This window comes from Brienomyrus brachyistius, chromosome 18 (assembly GCF_023856365.1).
Source record: "Brienomyrus brachyistius isolate T26 chromosome 18, BBRACH_0.4, whole genome shotgun sequence".
NCBI lineage: Eukaryota > Metazoa > Chordata > Actinopteri > Osteoglossiformes > Mormyridae > Brienomyrus > Brienomyrus brachyistius.
The window spans coordinates 2521311-2543144 of NC_064550.1; the positions used below are offsets into that span (position 1 = coordinate 2521311).

At 39.7% G+C, this 21834-nt stretch overlaps 1 protein-coding gene across 1 annotated transcript in view; it reads right to left on the minus strand.

The window, feature by feature from the left end:
* LOC125712928 (connector enhancer of kinase suppressor of ras 2-like) overlaps nt 1-21468 on the minus strand; it is a 43223-nt gene extending 21755 nt beyond the window's left edge. Inside the window, exons 1-7 of the mRNA XM_048983527.1 lie at nt 21169-21468; nt 7525-7688; nt 4532-4734; nt 4309-4396; nt 2741-2782; nt 1790-1909; nt 1540-1599 (exon numbers count right to left, since the gene is read on the minus strand). Of these exons, the coding sequence (XP_048839484.1) occupies nt 1540-1599; nt 1790-1909; nt 2741-2782; nt 4309-4396; nt 4532-4734; nt 7525-7688; nt 21169-21232 (741 nt within the window). The 5' untranslated portion in view covers nt 21233-21468. The remainder of the gene's footprint in view (nt 1-1539; nt 1600-1789; nt 1910-2740; nt 2783-4308; nt 4397-4531; nt 4735-7524; nt 7689-21168) is intronic.
* Between the last annotated feature and the right edge of the window lie 366 nt (nt 21469-21834).

The window sequence follows — 21834 nt, forward strand, 5'->3', positions numbered from 1 at the left end:
ATGAAATCTTGGGTTAACTAATTTGCATATTTCTAGAAACAGGCATGTTTGCTTAGTTACCATTTAACCACAGAATTTCCTTTCAGTGTTTTACGTAACATAGAGAGTAATGTAGTGGATGACATGCTCTTATAGCCTGAGGGTTGGGCCACTGTTGTTGTACCAAACAAACAAGATATTAAAAAAAAATTCTAACATAAAATTGCTAGCTTTGGCAATAAATAGCTGCCTAGATAAAGCATCTGACCATATTGCAGGCAAAAATATTCTTCAGACATAAAACCATTTACACCTCTTTTCCCTTTCCTTGGTTACTGGAGATCAGTCTCCATGGTTACCATGGTGTCATAGCAACAAGTGTTTCCATAAGAAAAACAAATGACAAAAATCACTTAAGGAAAATTATGACTATTGTTGACAATTCATGTTAACACAGCAATTATATGGTTGGACAACTATAATGTACTGAAAATAACATTGTTATTTGTATTCTAACTGCTGGGATGCTAGGACCCAACAATTACACTAATCTATTTAAACTTCTACAACCACTGTGTATTGATTCTAACTCTTGAATGAATTATTTAGAAACCCAAGCTGGCTAAATAAACTCGAGATGATGTTTCTAAAATATTAGACAAGCTTTGAATGATTTAACTGGGTGAATCACAGAAACTTCAGCTGTTAAATTAAGAAAGACTTCCATTTTAATAATCCCATTTCAAACGGTGCACTTGTACATGTGAAGTGCCGGTCACATAATACGCTTTTCACTTCTATAAGGAAGAGCAGCTGTGAGGATAAACCTCACTGAAGACACTCTTAGTACGATGCTGGGGGAGTAGGGGGGGGGACACATGTCATACAATGCACTGGTTGAGTTTTGGATGAGCTCTACTAGGAAATGCATTGAAACTACTGCCATCTTGTTTGAAAGAACAAGAAGTCAGATTTTTTTTTCAATATCAATTTGTTCAGACAAATTATCTGGAAAACACATCCATCCATCCATCCATCCATCCATCCATCCATCCATTTTCCAAACCGCTTATCCTACTGGGTCGCGGGGGGTCCAGAGCCTATCTCGGAAGCAATGGGCACGAGGAATGCAATGGGCAAACCCATTGCAAGGCACACTCACACACCATTCACTCACACATGCACTCCTACGGGCAATATAGTAACTCCAATCAGCCTCAGCATGTTTTTGGACTGTGGGGGGAAACCGGAGTACCTGGAGCAAACCCCACGATGACATGGGGAGAACATGCAAACTACACATACATGTAACCCAGGCGAGACTCGAACCTGGGTCCCAGAGATGTGAGGCAACAGTGCTAACCACTGCAGGAAAACACATTATAATAACAAAGTAATACTAGTAGTCAAATAATTTAATTTAAAGTGAAAATTACAAAATGAATTTAGAATCTGGTAAGGTTAAAGGTAGTGACCTCCAAAGATCAACCATTAATAGCCAAAGACTGAGAAAAGGTCCTGTGTTAGTGTGTGATTGTGTGGGGACAGGAGATCACATACATTCTCAGTGGTCCCAGTGATTACATGAAGTCCATCGTAAGTAGACTTTATATACATCCCCTGCGTGGACAGAGGGAGGAGGAGATAAAAGAGCAGTTTAAATATTTAAGCACCGTACTTGTCATGATAAACTAGAATCGTGCAAAATAAAAATTTAACACTAATAATTTAATGCTAACATTTCTTAAGTACACTGCAATTCTGTTTACTTTGTCTGTAATATGTTAATTGGTTTATAATGTTCACGTACCAGGCCTTCAGTGGGCATAGTGTTACTAAGGTAGACAATCTCTAGGTGGGCCGACTGCGAGACCAAGGAGTCAGAGGACAGGGAGATGATGTGCTCACAGACTCGGGATAATGTTTTACACTGTGGGTGCAGAGACATGGAAAATATAATATAAGCTTTATATAGCTATGGTAAGTTCTATCATACAAGATAATTATGTTACTTTAAAATTATTTGAAAATTTATACCCTTAACCTTATTACACAATCACAGACCACGTTTCAAGCACAATTCATGCAGAAATGTTTAAATGCTAAATATACGCTGAAATGAAAAACATTTATGGCTTGAATAAGACAGATAACATATCCCACCTCACTGTAACCAGTGTAACTCCCCCCAACCCACCATACCACCATTGCTGGTAGTGACAGGTAGACATAGATTTTGTATTTAATACATGCTATACAAGTTATAGCATAATGGTCGCTGTACAAATGTGTGCAGTTTGCAATCAAGAGATTTTGTCCTGGGACAATTTGAGCATAAAAATATTGCTATACCCCTTACTAATATACTCGTAACAACAAGTTCACTGAGCTCAGATATGTAAAAATTTGTATCTCAAAAAATAAACTCAGATAACAACAGCATTGTTCATTTTTTTTCCAATGAAAATGTTCAATTCTTGGTATTTACAATCTGAAAACTTAAAAAAAAGTATGTTTAAGGCATATATTAAACATAAACCATCCAAATAATGCCGTCCCACAAAATGATTTGTACACCTTTGAAAATATGTCCCAATGGAAAGAAATGATCTATTTCAGCAGTTGTATGGCTTGTAAGCCTTAATATAACTTAAACTCTCATCTATGGATTCTGCTGCTCTTCAGACTAGGCATAAAAACATTAATAAATAATTCTCGTAAATCAGAGTGTATAAAGAAAAAGGATGGAGTAAGAACTCACCACATGAAGGATCTTGTTTTCCATCTCATACACAGTGCTGTCCTACAAGAGAACAGAGACAGCGGAGAGACGCGTCATGACATCAGCTGTAGGCGGCTATGTATTACAAGGTGACTTGACTAAACACTTAATCCTGACAGTTACAAGCTGTGATCCCAAGAGTTAGAGTAATAAATGTTATATAAAATATATCTCAATATAACTGTACTGTATTCTTTGTTGATTTAAGAATTGCAAATGCTACTAACACAACCAGTACCTCCCTCCTACTGGTGGTGTAAAATAGGGACATATTCTGTGGAGTAGCTCTCGAGAACGGACCACAGGACAGGCTGCCAGCAGTCATCCTGGCGCATGCTGTGACACCAAGCAGCTGGCAAGGGCATTTGCAAGACTGCAGTTTTCAGAAAGTGGTGGCACTTTGAGAAATTACACGAAACGTGTCAGGCATGCACTTCACAGCTGCTTCTTCACTACTAACGTCATTGTGGAGGCAACACTGTCAGTAAATAATACCTGATTATTAAAAAGAAAGCCATCGGTTTCGTACGTATGTACAAAGTCGAACATATACTAAGATTAGTAATTCAGGTATTATTATATAATATAAAAACCAACGACTTCAACACAATTAAACAATTGTGTTTTTTAAGCATCTGACTTCAGACTTGTTAAGCGTACGTATAAAATATAAACATTTCCTTGCCAGTGGATTTACTGGGGTTTTAACTGAAAGACGAATAATTAAAAACAGCAGGCAACATATTCTGTTTTTCATGTTTTGTTTTCTTCATACCTTGTTTTTCATCATTTTTGCATGCAGCCTGACATTGTACTGAAGACTCGGCTATCCCTAGATTAGACATAAGGCCTACTTGTTTCTCAATGGGGCTGTAAAAATCTGGGCACAGTCACATGCAGAGTAGAGGTGTGTAACTGCATCAGTAACCACTTTCCACATCTTTTCCCAGAGATGCTGGAAACAGGATAATTCATGCATCCCACAGAAGGGCTTGTATAAAAACTTGACATTTATCCCAGTGTGTATGGTTGATATTGTTTCAGTCCTATGAATAAAATATTCATTTAAGGCTAATAAGAACTTGTGAGAAGTATTCTGTAACACTTTCTATGCATGTCTGTAAGAATATATGAAAAGATTCAAAACTCATTATAATATATTCATAAAGCATTATAAGCACGGCTATAAAAAATATATAAAAAGGAGTAACACATTATAGCCATGTTTATTGTGCCTTTTGAATGCTCTATGAAGGTTTTATCTATAATGCACTATAGATACCATCATAATGCAGTATAAAGCATCCTTAATTCTTATACTAACCACTATAATACATTATGAAGGTATCTGTAGTACATTATAGTTGAGAGCTTCACTGGAGCTTATGAAGTATTATAATGCCTTATGACTGTCAATAGAAGGTGCTATAATGGCTTATTATTTTTATACCAGAATTATAATGCATTATGAATGTATCTATAATGCATTATAAATACAGCTTCAAATAATATTTTATGAAGTATTCTTCTGCAGTAGAGCGTCTTACCTGTTGTACTATAGTAGTTAACTCCAGGCACAACTGGACAATGTGGTTTTTCAGGAGAGAGTACTCTGTCACAGTGACAAATGGGGATCTGAGAGAGTAAAAATAAGGATAATTTAAATAATAGATTTAAACATTACAGCAGCAAAAAAAATTTAAAAAAAATTGAGAAATTTGAGGTTCAAGCAACCATTGGGTGAGCCCACTAATACTAATTAGCCCTCACCTATCCAGCCAGGCAAGCAGATTCTTAGCAGCGCCAATAAGGTCCACCACAGAAGTGAGAAAGTCATTGGGTAGGCGCCTTGAAGCTCTGCCATCGTAGTGTCCACCCCGACGCCGACCTGTGATAAAGTTCTGTAGGTTCTTGGCAAAAGCATTCAACTTGTGAGACAATGTTCGCAGGTTTTCCGTTTCTAGCCCATAATTCTGAAAAAGACACAAGAGGGATTCATTTAGCTTAATCCAACAACTCCAAGCAAAGCACTGATACTTCATTATTTTGGCTCAGTATAGTTTGAAAGGAGAGAGTATTTCAATGAAAGGTCAGAAACATTTAAATGTTAAATAAACCCTTGACTGATGCAATAAATATGTGTTCAAGCATAGCTTCATCAGTCAGGTCACTCAGAGAGACCCATCAGTGCATAGAGATACTGTCAGAATGGGGTGATGAGATGCAAAGCAAACGATCAGTACGGATTCACTGAGTCACAGCCTCATTCAGGCCCAATATATAAGAATACATTGCTAATCATGAGCCTGTCGCTTCACACCTCTGTAGATACATGGGTATGTAGAAGAAGGTCAAATTTGGTACTTTGGTGTGGCAGGATGTGCAAACTTTATCCTTGGGGACTTAGGGGTATTTGCATCTCTTATTGCTTCAGATCCCATTGATGAATAAGTTCACCATTTTACTTTAATTTTCTTTGATCATTATGGATTTATTCATCCATAGTATTGTTCTTAGAAAAAAATGCATTTATCACAGTGTTGTGTTCGTGAGGATAAACAACGTGTTTATCCTCAAGTTTTTGTAAAGTTCAAATGACTTTAATCAGTTTCCTAACACCTTCAGACAAAAATTCAAATATTTTTAATTGATCAGCCAACCTGTAGGTCAGTAGTTCTCAACCCCCATTCTGTGGAACCCTGGAGTTTAGGGGAGGGGTTGTATAATTTCCCAAAGTGAACGATTTATTTTCCAGCCACACCTCCAAGGTAAAAGGAGCAGCTCATTTCCATCTTAAGTGGTAAATATCCCAAATCTGCTAAGGATGCTGAGTAAATTATGTTAGCGTTTGCTCCAGAGGCACATGTATGTATTAATATATGACTTATGTCTTGTAGGTATTTCATCATCCAATATTGTTTAAAATGTTGAGGGACCATGTGTGGGATGTAATAAATCAACCTCTTTATGCAGTGGAGACATTTACTCGGCCCTCACTCTTCTTTGCCCCCCTTCAATAGGTTGCTAAGGCAACCTTGGGCCGAGCCTTTTTAATAGTTCTCAGCCTGATATTTTCTTCATCCCTTCATGATTTATTGATTTTTTTTCTCTCTCCACCTCATTCAAAACAGCAATCCTGCCTTCTAGCCCTGGAGATTTTTTTCCCTGTCTTGTTCAGCCAATAACTATTACGCAATCCATTATACTTGACACTAAGAATATAGTCACATACTACATATGAAATCTGATTCCTTCGCAAAATCACTAGCGTGTTGGGCAAACAAACCAGTATATCCAATACACCAAATATACAGTAGATGACCTCATTGGCTGTACATAGCTCTGTGCAGAGGTCAAGGTTATTTGAGTTGCAAAGTGACCTCTGTCGTTTTCTGAGATGATGTTGTGGTACAAAGATAAGGATGTAGCCAGGGGTGGTTGAATAACAAATTTGTTGACTGGGGGTACCCAACAATAAAATTCTTGGGGGATGGCCTCCGGACGTGAAAACGTAGGACAAATCATATCCTGTATTGGTTCAAAATTTGGTTCAGCATTTCATTTTTCTATATAGCAATAATTTCGTAAAACACAGGATGGACAGCAACTCTATGTTTAACAAGGTTTAACAAGGTTAGTTGTGGCCCCTGGGCTTCAGCCTGGGTAAACCTGTGCATTAAAGCATTCCTGGTTCTGTGCTGGTGGAGAGGCTATTACCAGGTTGCTTTGTATTGAACCTGTCATTCTCATTTCCCTTATGTAGATCCGAGGTCTCCAATATTGAGCTGAGTACAGTGAGATCTACTTCCACAAAATATTTTTCCTCCAGTATTCTAATGCTGAGGGGTAGAACAGGTTCCTCTTTACTGGCTTCTGTTTTGCAGGTTAAACCTGCATTTACTTTTAATTGGACACCTTCCATAAGCCACATTCAAGAGTATAAACACATCAAAGCAATACAGTAAACATCATAACACAATGATATCTTTATAAAATATAAAACAAATTAATGTCAATTGCCCATTGTAATAGGTGTGGGAAATGTTGTTAAATTTTTATTTAACAAATGCTTTTGAAGAAAGTGACATTCCAGTGAAGCATGTAAACATTTGGAATATCCTGGTATGTTACTGTTGAATTCAATGCTCTTCCCCCAGTTCATGCACATACAGGAATATAACCATTAATGGTCAAATCTTTTTCATAATAAAGAGAACTGAAAGCAAGCATAAAACACAAAGGAATATTCAGAAAGAGCAATTTTCTCTTTTAAGATAAGAAAAACATGTCCGTAGAACAGGTGGAAAAAATGCAAGTGAAGAATTTTAAATAGAATAGTTGAATGAGTGACTGTTAAGGCATGTGTGACAACTTTCCCATTAACATAATATCTATTTTGTGTAATATATTTTTTTTAATGTAGTCAATCTCTTGTGATGACCAGAAATAGTTTGGAAACAAATATTTACCTGAGCATGTAGTGTAAGGGGCCTTAAAGAAACTGAAGGGAGATATAAAAGTCAAGTTTCACATTATGCTAGGTATGTAAAGCCACTTGTCTTTTATGCTTTGGCGATACAGAAGCTCTGGCAAGCAGTCGCTGGAAAGGGCGCCGCAGGGAAATCTACAGGCCACGTGCATCAGAAGACAGTGGCTTCCCAGCTTTGCAAAAAACTGCCATAAAAGAAACGTACGGCGTGCAAGTTCTTGAAACACCTTTGGAACTCGGGGTGACAATGCGGCTATAGCTGTGAGCTACTCACCAGAGCACACAGCAAATCCACAGACTCCAGGATGAGCTCCTGGTGCCCGATGCGGGTGACACCGAGCTCTTCCAGCTCCTGGTGGGTGATGTGCAGCAGCTCTTCCCCACTGATCTGTTCCCTCTCAAAGTTCTTGATGTACTGCTGAAGGCAGTCGTCCAAGCCTGGGGAGACAGGAGGAAAAGGGCCAAGCGCATTGTTCTTAAAAAATTTTAATTAGGAGAATAGTATTCCTACCTAAGCTGTAACTGTACTCAGGGCCACTCATGAGGGGGGAGAAAGGTGACAAAGGGTAGGGGCTCAGACACAAGGAGGCTGTGGGTGTTCAAGCATAGTGATTCTCAGGCTTTTTTCATCGTGACCCGATTTTGACCCTGCCAGCTCAGTCAGGACCGAATATTAAATATAGGTTTAAATTAGCACTATAATCAAGCATGCAGCGCACTCTGCAATTTACGGCAACTGCCTGTCGCAGAAATCTGATTGGACGTGTCAGTGAATTTTAAATTAAGCACCTGTGGTTTGGTTTCTTGTATTGGTTGAGTGCTCACTAGGTTTGCACTAAGGATTGTGCGTGTGTGTGTGTGTGTATGTGTTTGTATAAATTATCTCTAAATCTTGGATGCCTCAAAACTGCCACTGATTGTGTTGATAATGACTTCACAACAACGAGCTTCCAGGTAACCAGTTTCACGAGGAAATCACTCCGCATGTCCTCCAACTCTTCTGCAGCAGTTCCTAGAGATACAGAGTACTTCTGGGTCTCTTCCAAACACCTCCTATGGGATTGAGGTTTGGAGACATCTTCACCAGATGGTTCTTGGCAGATTCTGAGGTGTGTTTTTCGTCATTGTTATCCTGATGCAAAGGGGAGCCTTTTAAATGTGCTTAAATTTCGATTACGATGTATTTGGTAAAGATCACCAGTCCTCTCATCAGCAAAGCAACCTTAGACCATGGTGCTGCATCCTACTTGGTTAATGGTATGAATTATATTGTGATTAAGCCAAAATATTCCTAATTTTGTCAAATTTTAATTCCACTCCTGTTGGTAAAAAGCCATATAGAGATTAAAGTACATACAATTATGGTTTCCAGCAGGTGTAATCAAATCTTTGATTGGCACTATGCATGTATAATATTTCTTGGAACTGGAAAATCATTTTTCACCCTGAGGACTATGTTCCTTCCTCTCTAGGGAGAAAAAATGTAGGACACAGTCAGAACAAAAAGCACCATTTTTTACCTTTGACGGTATAATTACTTTTCACGGGGTCCCTTTATTTTGTGTTTTTCCCCTTTGTGTTCCGTTTTTATTAATAAACCTTATTTTTGTGAGCTGCCCTGTAGATCGTCCCTATTTATCCTCCTTTGTCATGCCCCACTGTTGCACGAGCTTCTTGCCTTCCCTCTTCACCCTACCATCTGACACAATATCATTGTCCCGCTTGGACCACGAATGTCACTGCCAACTGTTAAGACCCAGTCTGGGTTCACTGCCTCACATGATAATTGCTATGTTAACATAAGAATATAAGTAATTTACAAACGAGAGGAGGCCATTCGCCCCCTACAAGGACTTAACTAATAACTCAGAGTTGTTAAAATCTTATCTAGCTCTGATTTAAAGGAACCCAAGGTTATAGCTTGCGCTATACTAGCAGGAAAACTATTTCATACTCTAACTACACGCTGTGTAAAGAAGTGCTTCTTCAAATTCATTTAAAAATATTCTCCCACTAATTTCCACTTATGACCACGAGTTCTAGTATTTAAACTAATACTGAAAGAGCCATTTGGCTGAACAGCATCCAGACTTATTAGAATCATATATACCTGGATCACGTCCCCCCTTAGTGTCCTTTGCTCGAGGCTGAACAGATTCAGCTCAGCTAACCTCTCCTCATAAGACATTCCTCTAAGACCAGGAATCATTCTTGTTGCCCTGCGTTGCACCTTTTCCAGATCTTCTTTTTAAGGTATGGTGACCAAACCTGCACACAATATTCTACGTGGGGTCTTACCAAGAAATTATATAATCGTAGCATCACCTCCCTTGAGCTCCACACACCTAGAGATGTAACCCAACATCCTATTGGCCTTTTTTATTGCTTCCCCACACTGGCGAAAGTGGGACATGGTAGCATCAACATACTCCAAGGTCTCTCTCATAGTCAGCTACCTTTATTTCAGTGGAACCCATAAAATATCTGTACTTTATATTTCTGGTCCCTGCATGGATTGCCTTACATTTATCTATGTTAAATTTGATCTGCCAGGTATCAGCCCAGTCGTTAATTAAATCAAGATCCTGTTGTAGCCTCTGTATTGCTAGATCAGTATCTGCTACTCCACCCACCTTTGTGTCGTCTGCAAACTTAACCAGTTTACTGTATGCATTAGTGTCAATATCATTAATGTAAATTAGGAACAATAGTGGTCCTAAAATTGAACCCTGCGGTACCCCACTATGAACGCAGGCTTATAACCATTCATTGCTTTCTGTCTGTTAACCAGTTTTCGATCAAAACTACTACAGTTCCTAAAATCCCTACAGCTTTGAGCTTAAGCAAGAGCCATTTGTGGGAGACAATATTAAAGGCCTTCTGGAAATCTAAGTAGATCACGTCATAGGCCTTTTTGTGATCATTTTCTCTTGTAGCTTCCTCAAAGAACTCAAGTGAATTATGTTGATTGTCTCATTTTCCGTTTGACGTGCTGTGATCTTTTGGGAGAATGACAATTGCTCCACTCTGGGTGGCACTAGAAGTGAATAATGTGGAGTAATTACTAATGACCAATAGATAGCTGAGGGGATCTTTTGCCAAAAGGAAAAGAAATGTTTATGTTCTGTGTAACTCTGCTTGTAGGGATTGCAACTGTCTGGAACCATGTACTCTTTTGATTGCAGATTTTTACAACGTTCAATACATCACACTGTAAAAGTTTGTGCTGTATAAGGCTATATATCATCAGCTAGAAAGAAAAAGGAAACTGAGGTTGTTACATTCAGCAAAGTGGTGCATGCTTTGACCAGGGGCAGAGGCCAAAGCCAGAGCCATACTCCTGGGTAAAACTTATGTGGAATTTGCAAGGGAGACAGGTGTTCTTTTTGATAAATGGTGTTTGGCATGCAGAGTGACTACTTTTGCACAGTTAGAAGAACTGTTGCTATTTGGAGCCTTCAATTACCATTTAGTTGCATTTATTGAAGTGGTGTACATCTGAAGCAGATGTTGCTGGAACGACAGCAATGTATTTTCCGGGACGTCCCACCTCCTCTTCTCCGCAATCTAATCGCTTCTCTCTCACACTCCCTATCTGTATCTCTTGGCTTTTTCAAACAGTCAGGCTATCCATATGCTACACTGTGGTATACAATATTTTCAAAAGCAACACTATTCCAGTAAGTTGGTGGCGGGGGTCCCCAATAAGAAGTCCCTGTGGGGGGGTGGAGGGTTCGCCAACAATAAGTTTCATTGAAAGAAAATAGAGCAGTGTACCATATTACCATAAGACCACCAAATCTTAGCTTATACTCTCCTAAAAAAAACTATTAAAAGCCCAGCTTTGTGTGACTTGTCTCAAGGTAATCAGGTTTACCAGATCTATGCCTGTGTCACCACTGACTAGTACCAGGGCTAAGTGACACAGTTATACTTCCCTAGGAATAAACTTCACCGACCAGCTACCAAACTGCTACTGATGAAATTTACCGACTGAGAAGAGGTGGGGACGACAAAAAAATGATCAAATTAATTTTAGAATATTCAGAAAATCATCTTGCTCTACACAGTTTCAGAACTATGGATCTAATCCTGGGAAGTTTTAAAAAATCCATCAGTTCTTTTCAGATTTACTGTATTCACAAGATGGTCTGTACTGTCACCCTTTTTGTCTGTTAGTGCCACTAAGCATTTCTGCTTCAATTCTGAGGGGATTTGTCTTGAAATGAACTCAGGCGAAGATTTTCATTCATATAATGTTTGTGTGAAGTGAAAATAATATCCATCAAAGATGTAATAGAGTTAATAAAGTAATAACATAAGATCAAATACGATTATCCAGTTCACAAGGTAAAGTATCTTCTGCAGTCACCTTCCCTTTGCTGTCACTCAGCGGTATTGCTTCGATTGTTGTGCTTTTTGTCTCATAATGTTATCAGGCCAGATCTTTACTCATACAATGTAATTACAAAGAAAAAGATCTGACAAGTACTTTTTAAATTATTGTTGTATTGGGATCAAGTGTCGAATGCTTCCCTTCCCATTGCTATCACTATGCAATATTCCAGATCATCACAGATACAATATATCTGCAAAGTTTAGAAATCAATTACTTTTTGAGTTATTGTACCAGCAGCAAACTGTTTCTAAAACTATATGCATTCCCTGTTCAGGGAATAAATGAACAGAAAGTACTCTCAATAGCAGATGAAGCACTGCACAAAACAAAATTTGATATACAGCCAAGTAGTGAATGGCCAAAACCCAATCCTAGGCTTGTTTACCAGCAAAGCATAACCCACTAGAAATGAGGATTGTAAATGTTTAATTTGTTGTCAACAGGGACATTTAATATCTGACTGAAAAATGTCTCACAAAAAGTGAGAAAACCCGTGGGTCTGGTCCAGAAGAACTGTGATCAGAGTAATACTCCTGAGTCATTGTAAGTGGTTGATGTCAGCTTTGGACTGCGTCTCCTTCTGGGTGTAGTGTCACCTTCGGGAGGGGATAGTGACTGTTCTCGAGAAGTCAGATCATAAAAACAAATCTAGAGGGTGCCAAATAAATCTGTTACAGCATAGCAAACTGAAAAATTATTATTATGGGGAATGGTCACAAAAATCAGGACAGCATATTCCAGTCACAGACATTCTGCATTTTCAAAGAGGATCAGTGATCACAAGTTAATGCTCACCCACAGAGAGAGGCAGATACTAAAAAGGGCAAATGCTAAACTGTACAAAACAACAGCTTCGGAATAACCACAAAACTGAATCATACCTTTGTGTCTCAGCATTGGCAAAAAAACTGCATGTTATAAGCTTTACAAAACTGGAAATTATGGCAGGGCTGATGTTCACAAACCAGTTTTATCCAAGGTCAATACGCAGAGATGCATAACCTGGTGTAAAGGGCATAAGACATGCTGCCCATAAGCAACAGAAAACGAGCAGTATAGGCTGATAAGCTAATGCAGGTTTATGCTTGAAAGGCCAAAGAACGCCTTTAACCCACAGCGTCTGTTTAACACTCATGATGAGAGAGATCCATAAAGGTACAGACAACCATACCTGGAGTCACCAGGTCCAGTGATTTGCTGAGCATGGTCAGTTTGAAAAGCCATATTAATTATTTGATGTGTCATATTGTGCAAACATCATTACCTTGTTATGTTCCAATATACCAGTGGTTCTCAATCCTGTTCCACTACTGCAATATTCAGAGATGACACATACGATACACCACTGGATGTCCATGGTTGTTCCTAAATACAGACTGAGAAACTCATTTATACCTCCATTCCTCAATAATGGGATGTTTTATTATGTTTTGGAGGTTATCTCACTTCACAAAGTTCAGGATTAATACTTCAAGACAGAGTGAAGCTCTTCTGAAGGCAACGTGTGCACATGCTACTATTAGGTCGTAGATATTAATGTATTACTACGTTTCTAACATTTTGTGGAAGCCCGGATGCCTGCTTAATCCTTTAAGCCTTCTTCTGGCTGGGATAATGAAGAGCCTCAGATGATATAGGGATGAGAATATGAAATAGGGTCTTTACACGATAATGGTACAAATGGCAGCGGCATGAGGGGAAATACATGAAAAACACTGCAAGGGCTGGGTCCTGGACAAGAAATGGCAAAAGCAGAAACTGGTGAAAAGATACAGTTGAAGCTTCCTGGTCCAAATGCGGGACTCAGCACATTCCAGTGACATTAACGTTTTGGACCTCGTACAGCTTTCAGTTGCCCAATAAATTAAAACCTTAATACAGCCAAAAACTATTTGCTTCCTACTCTCATACTTTATGGCTATTTCTTAGTTTAAAAGAGAGTCATAAAGTAAAGCTACATTCATAAGAATTACACATGCAGTGCACTTCTGTGCTGAAATGATCAAAGCAGCGAAAAACTTAAACATGGCAGCAATGAGAGCGAGAGATTCTAATTTGGTCTGGAGGATAATGATAATTATAACGAGCGCCGTGGATCATCAACCAGTCCATACAGTCGAATGTGTCTGTTGCAAGGCTCATCAGTGTTTGTGGCAAAATACCAAGTCCAGTGGCCTGCACTACAAAGCAGGGTTACTGGCTTATCGGGGTAACTTGCCGGATTTAAGGTACCACAGTTTAAATGGACTTCATATTCGTTCACTTACATTTTGCCCAGACTACCTTAAATCCGAAAAGTTACCCTGATAAGCCAGTAACCCCGCTTCGTAGTACAGGCCACAGACCTTTTCATGTTCTTCTTCTCATTAAGGGTCCAAAGCACGAAGTGCTATTAATTGAGGGCCCTTGAATTGTGGTACTGGTGGTGGTGGTGCTGGTGGTGGTGGGGGGCCCTCGCGAACGTTTTGCCCAGGGGCCCACACAACCCATAATCCGTCACTGAGTAGTAGTAGTGGTAGTGGTAGTGGCAGTGGTAGTAGTGGGGCGGCATGGTGGTGCAGTGGTTAGCACTGTTGCCTCCCACCTCTGGGACCCGGGTTCGAGTGTCTGCCTGGGTCACATGAGTTTGCATGTTCTCCCCATGTCGTTGTGGGGTTTCCTCCAGGTACTCCGGTTTCCCCCCACAGTCCAAAGACATGCAGAGGCTAATTGGAGTTGCTAAATTGCCTGTGTGAGTGAATGGTGTGTGAGTGAATGGTGTGTGAGTGTACCCTGCGATGGGGGTGGAGACTAGTTGTCTGCCTCCAAGATGCTGAATATCAGCTGAAGTACATTGGCGTCTGTCATTTTCTGCTGTTGCTGATGCTGTTTTCTGAGACACCAACAGAAACTCCTGCACTTTACCACATGTCAAGTGTGCATAATTCTGATTTTCAAAAAACAGCCTTTTAAAACGTGGGTGTTTCAGCTGTATCAGAATAATTGGTGTACTTTGCAAATACTAGGGAAATAAAAATGAAGTATGAAGTAAGAGGCTGTTCCTGTCCACAACCAGGTCAGAGGATGGGACAGAAAAGGTTACGAGGACAGGCTGCCAGCTGCAGCCCACATTAGATTCCACGATACAGATCCACACTAACGCAGGAAAGCGAGGTTTTTGGCTGCACTCAGGCTAGGTGATCTGTAGCACACCAGAGCACATTTTCACACCCAAAATGTAGTTCATTTATCTAGTGTGGTCGCGCCACTAAACCAGTGGTTCTCAAACCCGGTCCTTGGAACCCATTGCCCTGCTTGTTTTCCAGCTATCCCTGCCCTACACACTGCTGATTACCTGGATCAGGTGTGTTCAGTCAATCAGAAGCTGAAAGACAGCTGGGACTTGTGTGTGGGGCAGGGATAGCAGGAAAAAAAGCAGGGCAGTGGGGCCCGAGGCCTGACTTTGAGAACCACTGCACTAAACCATGCAGTGGGTCTGGGCACAGTTCAGTTGGACTCAGGGATGGTACGCATGAGCACAAAGCACAGACATGACATCAATGGTGGTACTAGGACACGCATATACACTATACATGGCCTGGACCCAGAAGGAACAGATCTGGAAGGCTGCACAGATTGGGTAGCATTAAACATTTAATACACATGGTGGCAAAGGGATCAATTTGGTTTGCAGCAGAAGTGCAGTATTTGCTGGACATTGGGGATCATGAGAGCATCCAGCAACACCTCAATGCAACACACAAAAAATATCTTGTTAGATATCTTTGCATGTGCAGCACCATTAAATCACCAGGTTTCATACTTGATGAATTTATAAGCAGGTTGACTGGTCCCACAATCTTTCAAGGAACAAGCAAGACTTCTAGACTCTTCTCTGTTTCAGAACCTATATGGTGAAATGAACTCCCCTTAGATGTCCAACCAGCTGAGCCATTGGGTGCCTTCAGATGACGACTAAAAACCTACCTCTTTCGGTAGTACTTGGAGTAACACTTCCAGGATTTTATATTAGTATTTTATATATATATTAGTATTACTTGCCAAGAGAGGTTTTCTAGAGTGATAGTATTCTTAGCTGGCTTCTATTGAACCAGAATCTGTTACAGATCCATGGCATGGAGCAAAGGACAGTGAGGACATGCACAAAGAAACAGGACGACAAGGGGTCAAAAGAAAATATGGAAACCAAGAGTTAACAAGTAACAAAGGTGGGAAGTAGGGTAACACCAGGAACAGAACTAAGCAAATAGGCAGAGTAACATTAACACAGAACAGTCACCTCATTTTTAAATAAATAAATATTACAATATTTAAAAAAATGACTCACTGAAGAGCAGAGTAGGGCAGGCGCTTAAATACACAGAAAACTGTGGCAAACAAGGAACAGATATAAGACAATCAATTAACTAATCGACAAACACTGGTACAAGAAACAGGCAACAGGATGTGTGAAAGGTGCTGTGACTGGCAATGAGTGCGGCGATGAGCCCCAGCCAAGCACAGCGCAAGACAGGGAGTGAGGAAAAACCCGAGGGAGATATTTAGAACGGCCCAAAAAGGTCTGTTTCTTTACAAACTGTTCTTAGTGTTCAGGGATACACACATACATGTGCAAGAGTCATCTTAGAGATAAGTATCTTCCTGAAACTAAACTGAGATAAGTAAACTATATCTAGTACACAGAAGGAAAGACACATAAGCTTAATGTTTAGTCCTAAATGCCACACTAATGCCTCTTTTTTGTCGCTTCAGCAATTTCACTGTATTATGTACTTTCTGTTTTTGAAGAAGGGTTATTGTAAATTGTGAAGACAGGTTTTGCACACGGTTAAATGGGTGTTTGATAGGTGTTTAGATGCTCTAATAACAAAAAATATTACAGCATATAATGGCCACACAGTTAAATTTGTTGGGTGTTCTGATGCCAAACAACAAAAATGAAACAGGGAAAAGTACAAGTATGTGTTGTTGATGTATGCAGAAAATAAATACAACCTGTGAAGGAAATATGATTGTATTGCGTTTTTTCTAACAAACTTTAGACATTCATTTTTATATATGAAAATATGGTAACATTCTCAGTCTAGATAATTAAGCATCACTGGGTATGAGCACTGGCCACTTATTTATAAGGTGTGCTTGCTTCTGAAGGGAATTTATACAGCCAGGAGAAATGTCCTTCGGCAAAATCCATTTCAGTATCATGAACCTGTCTGAGAAAACTGATTAAAATTAGACCAAAATTAAACCTGAGTTCCACTGATTAAATCTTAACTAAAACAAAACTGAAACAAAAGAGTAAAATGTGACTTCAATCCAACTAAAATTTTCAGTAAGTGACTAAGACTAATGCTAAATAAATTATTGCCAAAATTACCACTGCGTTAATCGTAAACTCCATTGTGCTGAACGATAGCACTTTCCTTCCTAAGTTTTCTCCAACACAAGAAGTCGCACGGTGATGACGAACGCGTGCTCAGGCCCGGAACATTAAGTGCTATGTGAGCGCAGACCAGCAGAGGGGTAGAGAGAAGTGGCCATCATGCTCAGGCACCGTACAAGGCAACCGGGCAAAATGAGAGTACGCCTTTAGTCTACACCTACACCAGGCTACAAGCTTTGGGCCATAAACTGGTACGTGCTTACTGCAGCCAGTGGGCAAAAAAATGCAACTGGTTTAGCACCTGTTTCCTATGGAAATACCAGAAGTTTTTATTCAAATTCTCTATCTCTCTAGGCCTTGGGGACTCCTCCCTGCTCCCTGCCAGTCAGTCCATAAACGTATCATAAAGAACCTTCTACGTGTTAATGTGCCCGCCTGCGCAGTGTCCACATTTCCATGTGTATTCTACCCATGCCCCTTGAGTAGAATTACACAGAACCCCCCACCCACATACACCCACACACACACGAAATAGTGGAGCATTCCAGTTCATGTCAAATTATGACATTTATGCAGTGATGTGACAAATTAAGATCCATGTTAACAGATGAGAAATGATTATTTCTTTCATGATCTCAGCATGCCATGGTAAGACGTGGGCTGCATCAGCAGGAGCTTAGGAAGCACCTGTGAGTGTTCCTTATCAAACTTTGTCATCGGAGGAAAATCAACATTTTGTTTGTCTCTGAACGTGCAATTGTGCGTTGTCAGGTGTAGTATAATCAAACATAGAATTAAAAGATCAAGTGAAAAGGGATAAAGCAAAGTAACTGAAGGGATTCTTTTATGTGCTTGCTTTTTATGTGTTTTGATAAATTTCAGTAGCTTTAGCTATGTACAGTATGAATCTTGTTCAACAACTTGCATGTGGAGGTAAAACCATTAACAGTTGCACATAAGTTGTGTCTGTTTTCCCCGATTGCTCAACCAGAAACACTCCTTTGACTGAAATTGCCATCAACTTGCCAGTCCTCACTGGCTCATCTTTGGACATGTGGTGGTTTGTCAAAGTGTGTCACAGCTGTGCCTCTGCAGTGATACCACAAGCCTGTGTATGAACTCCACTAGACAACAATGTCAATCACTGTTTCTGTAAACAATCAAGGTGGTCATTCTATGAACTGTGACCTTTCTAGTTTTCTTGCTTGTTTACTGACACCTTTGAAAGATTTCAGGTACTGAAATGTCAGTATTGCACTTCGGAGGTCTTTCCTCTGTCGCAGAGGCTGCAAGATAGAATGGAAGATGGATGGTGCAAAATACCAACAGGTTTGAAAACTGGTTTTCCTCAGCCAAGAAGTTGAAGATGCGCAACTGGTTCACCATTCAACGTGATGGTGATCCAAAGAGTACTGCAACAGAAACTGTCAGTACATGAAGGACAGAAAGAGCCCTTGAGTGACCTTGTTAGAGCCCGGAACTCCAACTGGGTTGAAAGCTCATCATGGTCACCAAGCAGTTTGACTGAGCTGGAATCCTATAAAGATGTGATCCCGTAAATGTTTCTTCTTCTAGATGTGCAAAGTCAGCAGAAATGTATCCAAGCAAGCTGTGTGGGGTGAAGACAGTAAAAGTGATCCAATTTTTAATAACTGCTCTGTGAGCTACTAATTTTTTCCTTGCAGGCTACTAATACCTCACAGTCGATGTGTTGGCAACCACTTCTCCAGGCTGTAATTCCAATATTGACCCTGATGGAATGCCTTTTTAATACAAACTGTCAGAGCCAGCTCCTGTTGTTCCACTCTGTGTCCCTTCCCCGTTTGGCCAGCAGGCGTTGCTGGTCATCCTGCCCCACATGCGGTCATTCTGTAGTGTTGGCCTGTTGAGCATGTGGTTGACTGTGAACCCCTTTGTTGTGTGTTTGAATCCCACCTCCTTTGTTTTTGTATTTTGTTCCCTAGTGTTTCATTTGTGTGACTTTTTCTAGTTCTTGTGTCTGGTGATTTGTACTTGGCTTTGGTTTTGTTCCTTGTACCTCTGCTTGTGTTTTACCTGTTTGTAATTCCCCAGTGTTAGATTCTGTTTCCCTGTTCCTTGGTTAGTTCTTAGTTTCCTTGTTTAGTTCCTTTGAGATTATTAGCTTCACCCGTTGCCTGCCCTTATGTGTTTTCCTGATTGCTCGTTGTCCTGCACCCTCCGCTATTGGTTAATTGCCTGTCTCACTCCTGCTTGTCATTACCCAGGTTTTTGTATTTAAGTTCCTGCCTTAGTTCAGTCCCCAGTGGTTCATTGTTTGTTTGATGTCAGTGTAGTTTTGAATGTTCTGTTGTTTGTAACCTGCCTGCCTTAACCTGTTACTGTTAATTAGCTTTTGCTTATGCCTTTAGTTCTGACCCCTCAAGGTCTGTTTTGGTTTTCATAGTGTTTTCAGTTTTTATTTCAATAAACCTTTGTTTCATGAAACCACAAGTGGGTCATCCACCATTTCTGCCTGCATCATGCCTTGCCATCGTATGAAACCCGCCCGGATCCATGACAACAAACCATAGTTCTTGTTATTTTTTTTGCTTCCAGATATTGTATGTTCCTTATCCAGCTGGATATTGCAAGATATGGTGTCCAAATAAACATGACCACTGCAGTTGTTGCGTGTTTTGGATTACAGAGCAAAAATAGTCAACATTTCGAAGGGGGGTGATAACTTTTTATGTCCACTACAGGTGCTACGACAAGTGTGTTATGCAGGGCTGCTGACTCTCATGCATCTGGCATGACATTTGTGCTTTCAGACACTAAGGCAGGAAATCATATTGCAATTTTATTGTATTCCATTATAAACCCAGAATTAGCTACATCAAAAGTATTGGGGTAGTTTGTGAAACCTACAGATTATAAGATAATAAAACTGTTATATACAGGAAAATGTGTTGTGCATGCGTGTGCAGACTTGTCTCTAACTGAAAATCTTACTCCAGCCAGCTGACCAAAGTTGGCAACCCAGTGTATGATCTCCCTGTATTAACTCCACAGAATATTCATCTAGTAGAAGCCAAAGTAAACCATAGTGATTATCCCTCTACAGCAATTGTTTTAATAAAATATGAATTCCACTTTACCCTTTGACACATTTGCATGATTTTTTTTGCTTAGACTATTTGGGATATATTTCTGCCTTAAAATGCATTCAAGGATTCTCAGATGTAAAGTTTGTTGTTACAACCAAATTGTAAGAATTACTGCCATTTCATTGTTTTACCTGTGATTTTGTCTCTTTTTCTATGTTACGATGTTCAGCTTAGCAGACTATAGCACAGACATACAGGAATATGGAATAGAGACATAACCGAAGCAGTAATAGTGGACGCTAATGTGAGCTGTACCCAGATCAGTAATATAGTATCTCCCATTACTGCATTCCTCTCACATATAGTACTCTTTACTTGCATTTTACCTTTCCATTCTGGAAAAGTCCAGAGTCCAGATGCCGCAAATGAAAATGCAGGACAAATCTATAAGCTTTATCTTTAAGGCCATTTTATTAAGGCGCCACTAGTGCGATTTTGGGCCAAATGGGGATTTATGTTACAGGAGGAAGCTATGGGGAAACACGCAGGGAAAATGAGAATGAGCTCGGGTAAGTAACTGGGTGAACCAGAGATGCAAGAAACCTCCGTAAAGCTTACAATATTAAGTTCGTATATTGGGTCAGTGAGCTCGCGTACATACGTAGATATATGCATGCAGGCATACATAAAAACAAATTGTCAAGCAAAATAATTGTTTAACCAAAAAGTAACCACATCTGGCCAAATGCTCAAGCTGTCTCAGAAGGAACAGGTCATTGAATAAACAGGGCACATCTGATTATACATTCTGCGTACAGCTCTCTGAAATAGCAAGCGATTCACAGCTACAGGCACCAAACCCACACATTAATGCAACAGTATTATTATTTACAATGATAATGTTAATAATAATATTAATAATAATAGCAATTCTTTTTTTTATTATTATTATTGTTGTCATTTTACACGTCAGGCTCATAACCTTTTTTCGGAACGGAGAACTTATAACTTAGAATTCCGTGGACTTAGCCAAATATGTCCCATAATCCATAACAAGAAAACAATTACCTTTTATCCAGTCCATTACTTGTTTGGGTGTCCATTTACTTATAGGTTCCATTACCAGTGCCATGGTCGATGTCCCTCTTTTGAAACACCAGATTAGAGAAATTGGTTTTACTTGGCGTTAAAATGGATGCAAAAGCGTTCGCACATTTGTTCACAACACGACAAATAAAGCAAACGAATCTGCCAGAATCAAATCATTTTTTCCTGTCGTACGATGGCGTAGTGCACGCGCGCAAAAGCGGTTATTTATTACTATTATCATTTTTGCGCAAGCTGTCTCTCCCTCGATTTCACTCTCTCGCTCAGTACCTAGCAAACCTCGTTGTATTACTGTAGAGAGCCCCCCGCACCCCCCCCACTCCCCCACCGCTGCAGCATCACGCAAGCCGTCGTGGTATACTTCAAGAATGGTGCAATACATTTCCCTGGGCTAAAAGACTTCTACGCGAAGAACAGACTACAATAACAGATGATTGCTAAAATATTTAAGATATCACATTTTATGATGATCATGATCATGATGATGAATTGTCGCAGAATCTACCCTAATAATAATAATAATAATAATAATAATCTCGTTGTGGTTGTTGTTACTGATGATGATATGCTAGACAGTGCTACAAAATATAAAGTCTTTGTATTTGGATGAGTTCTTAAGCATCTTTA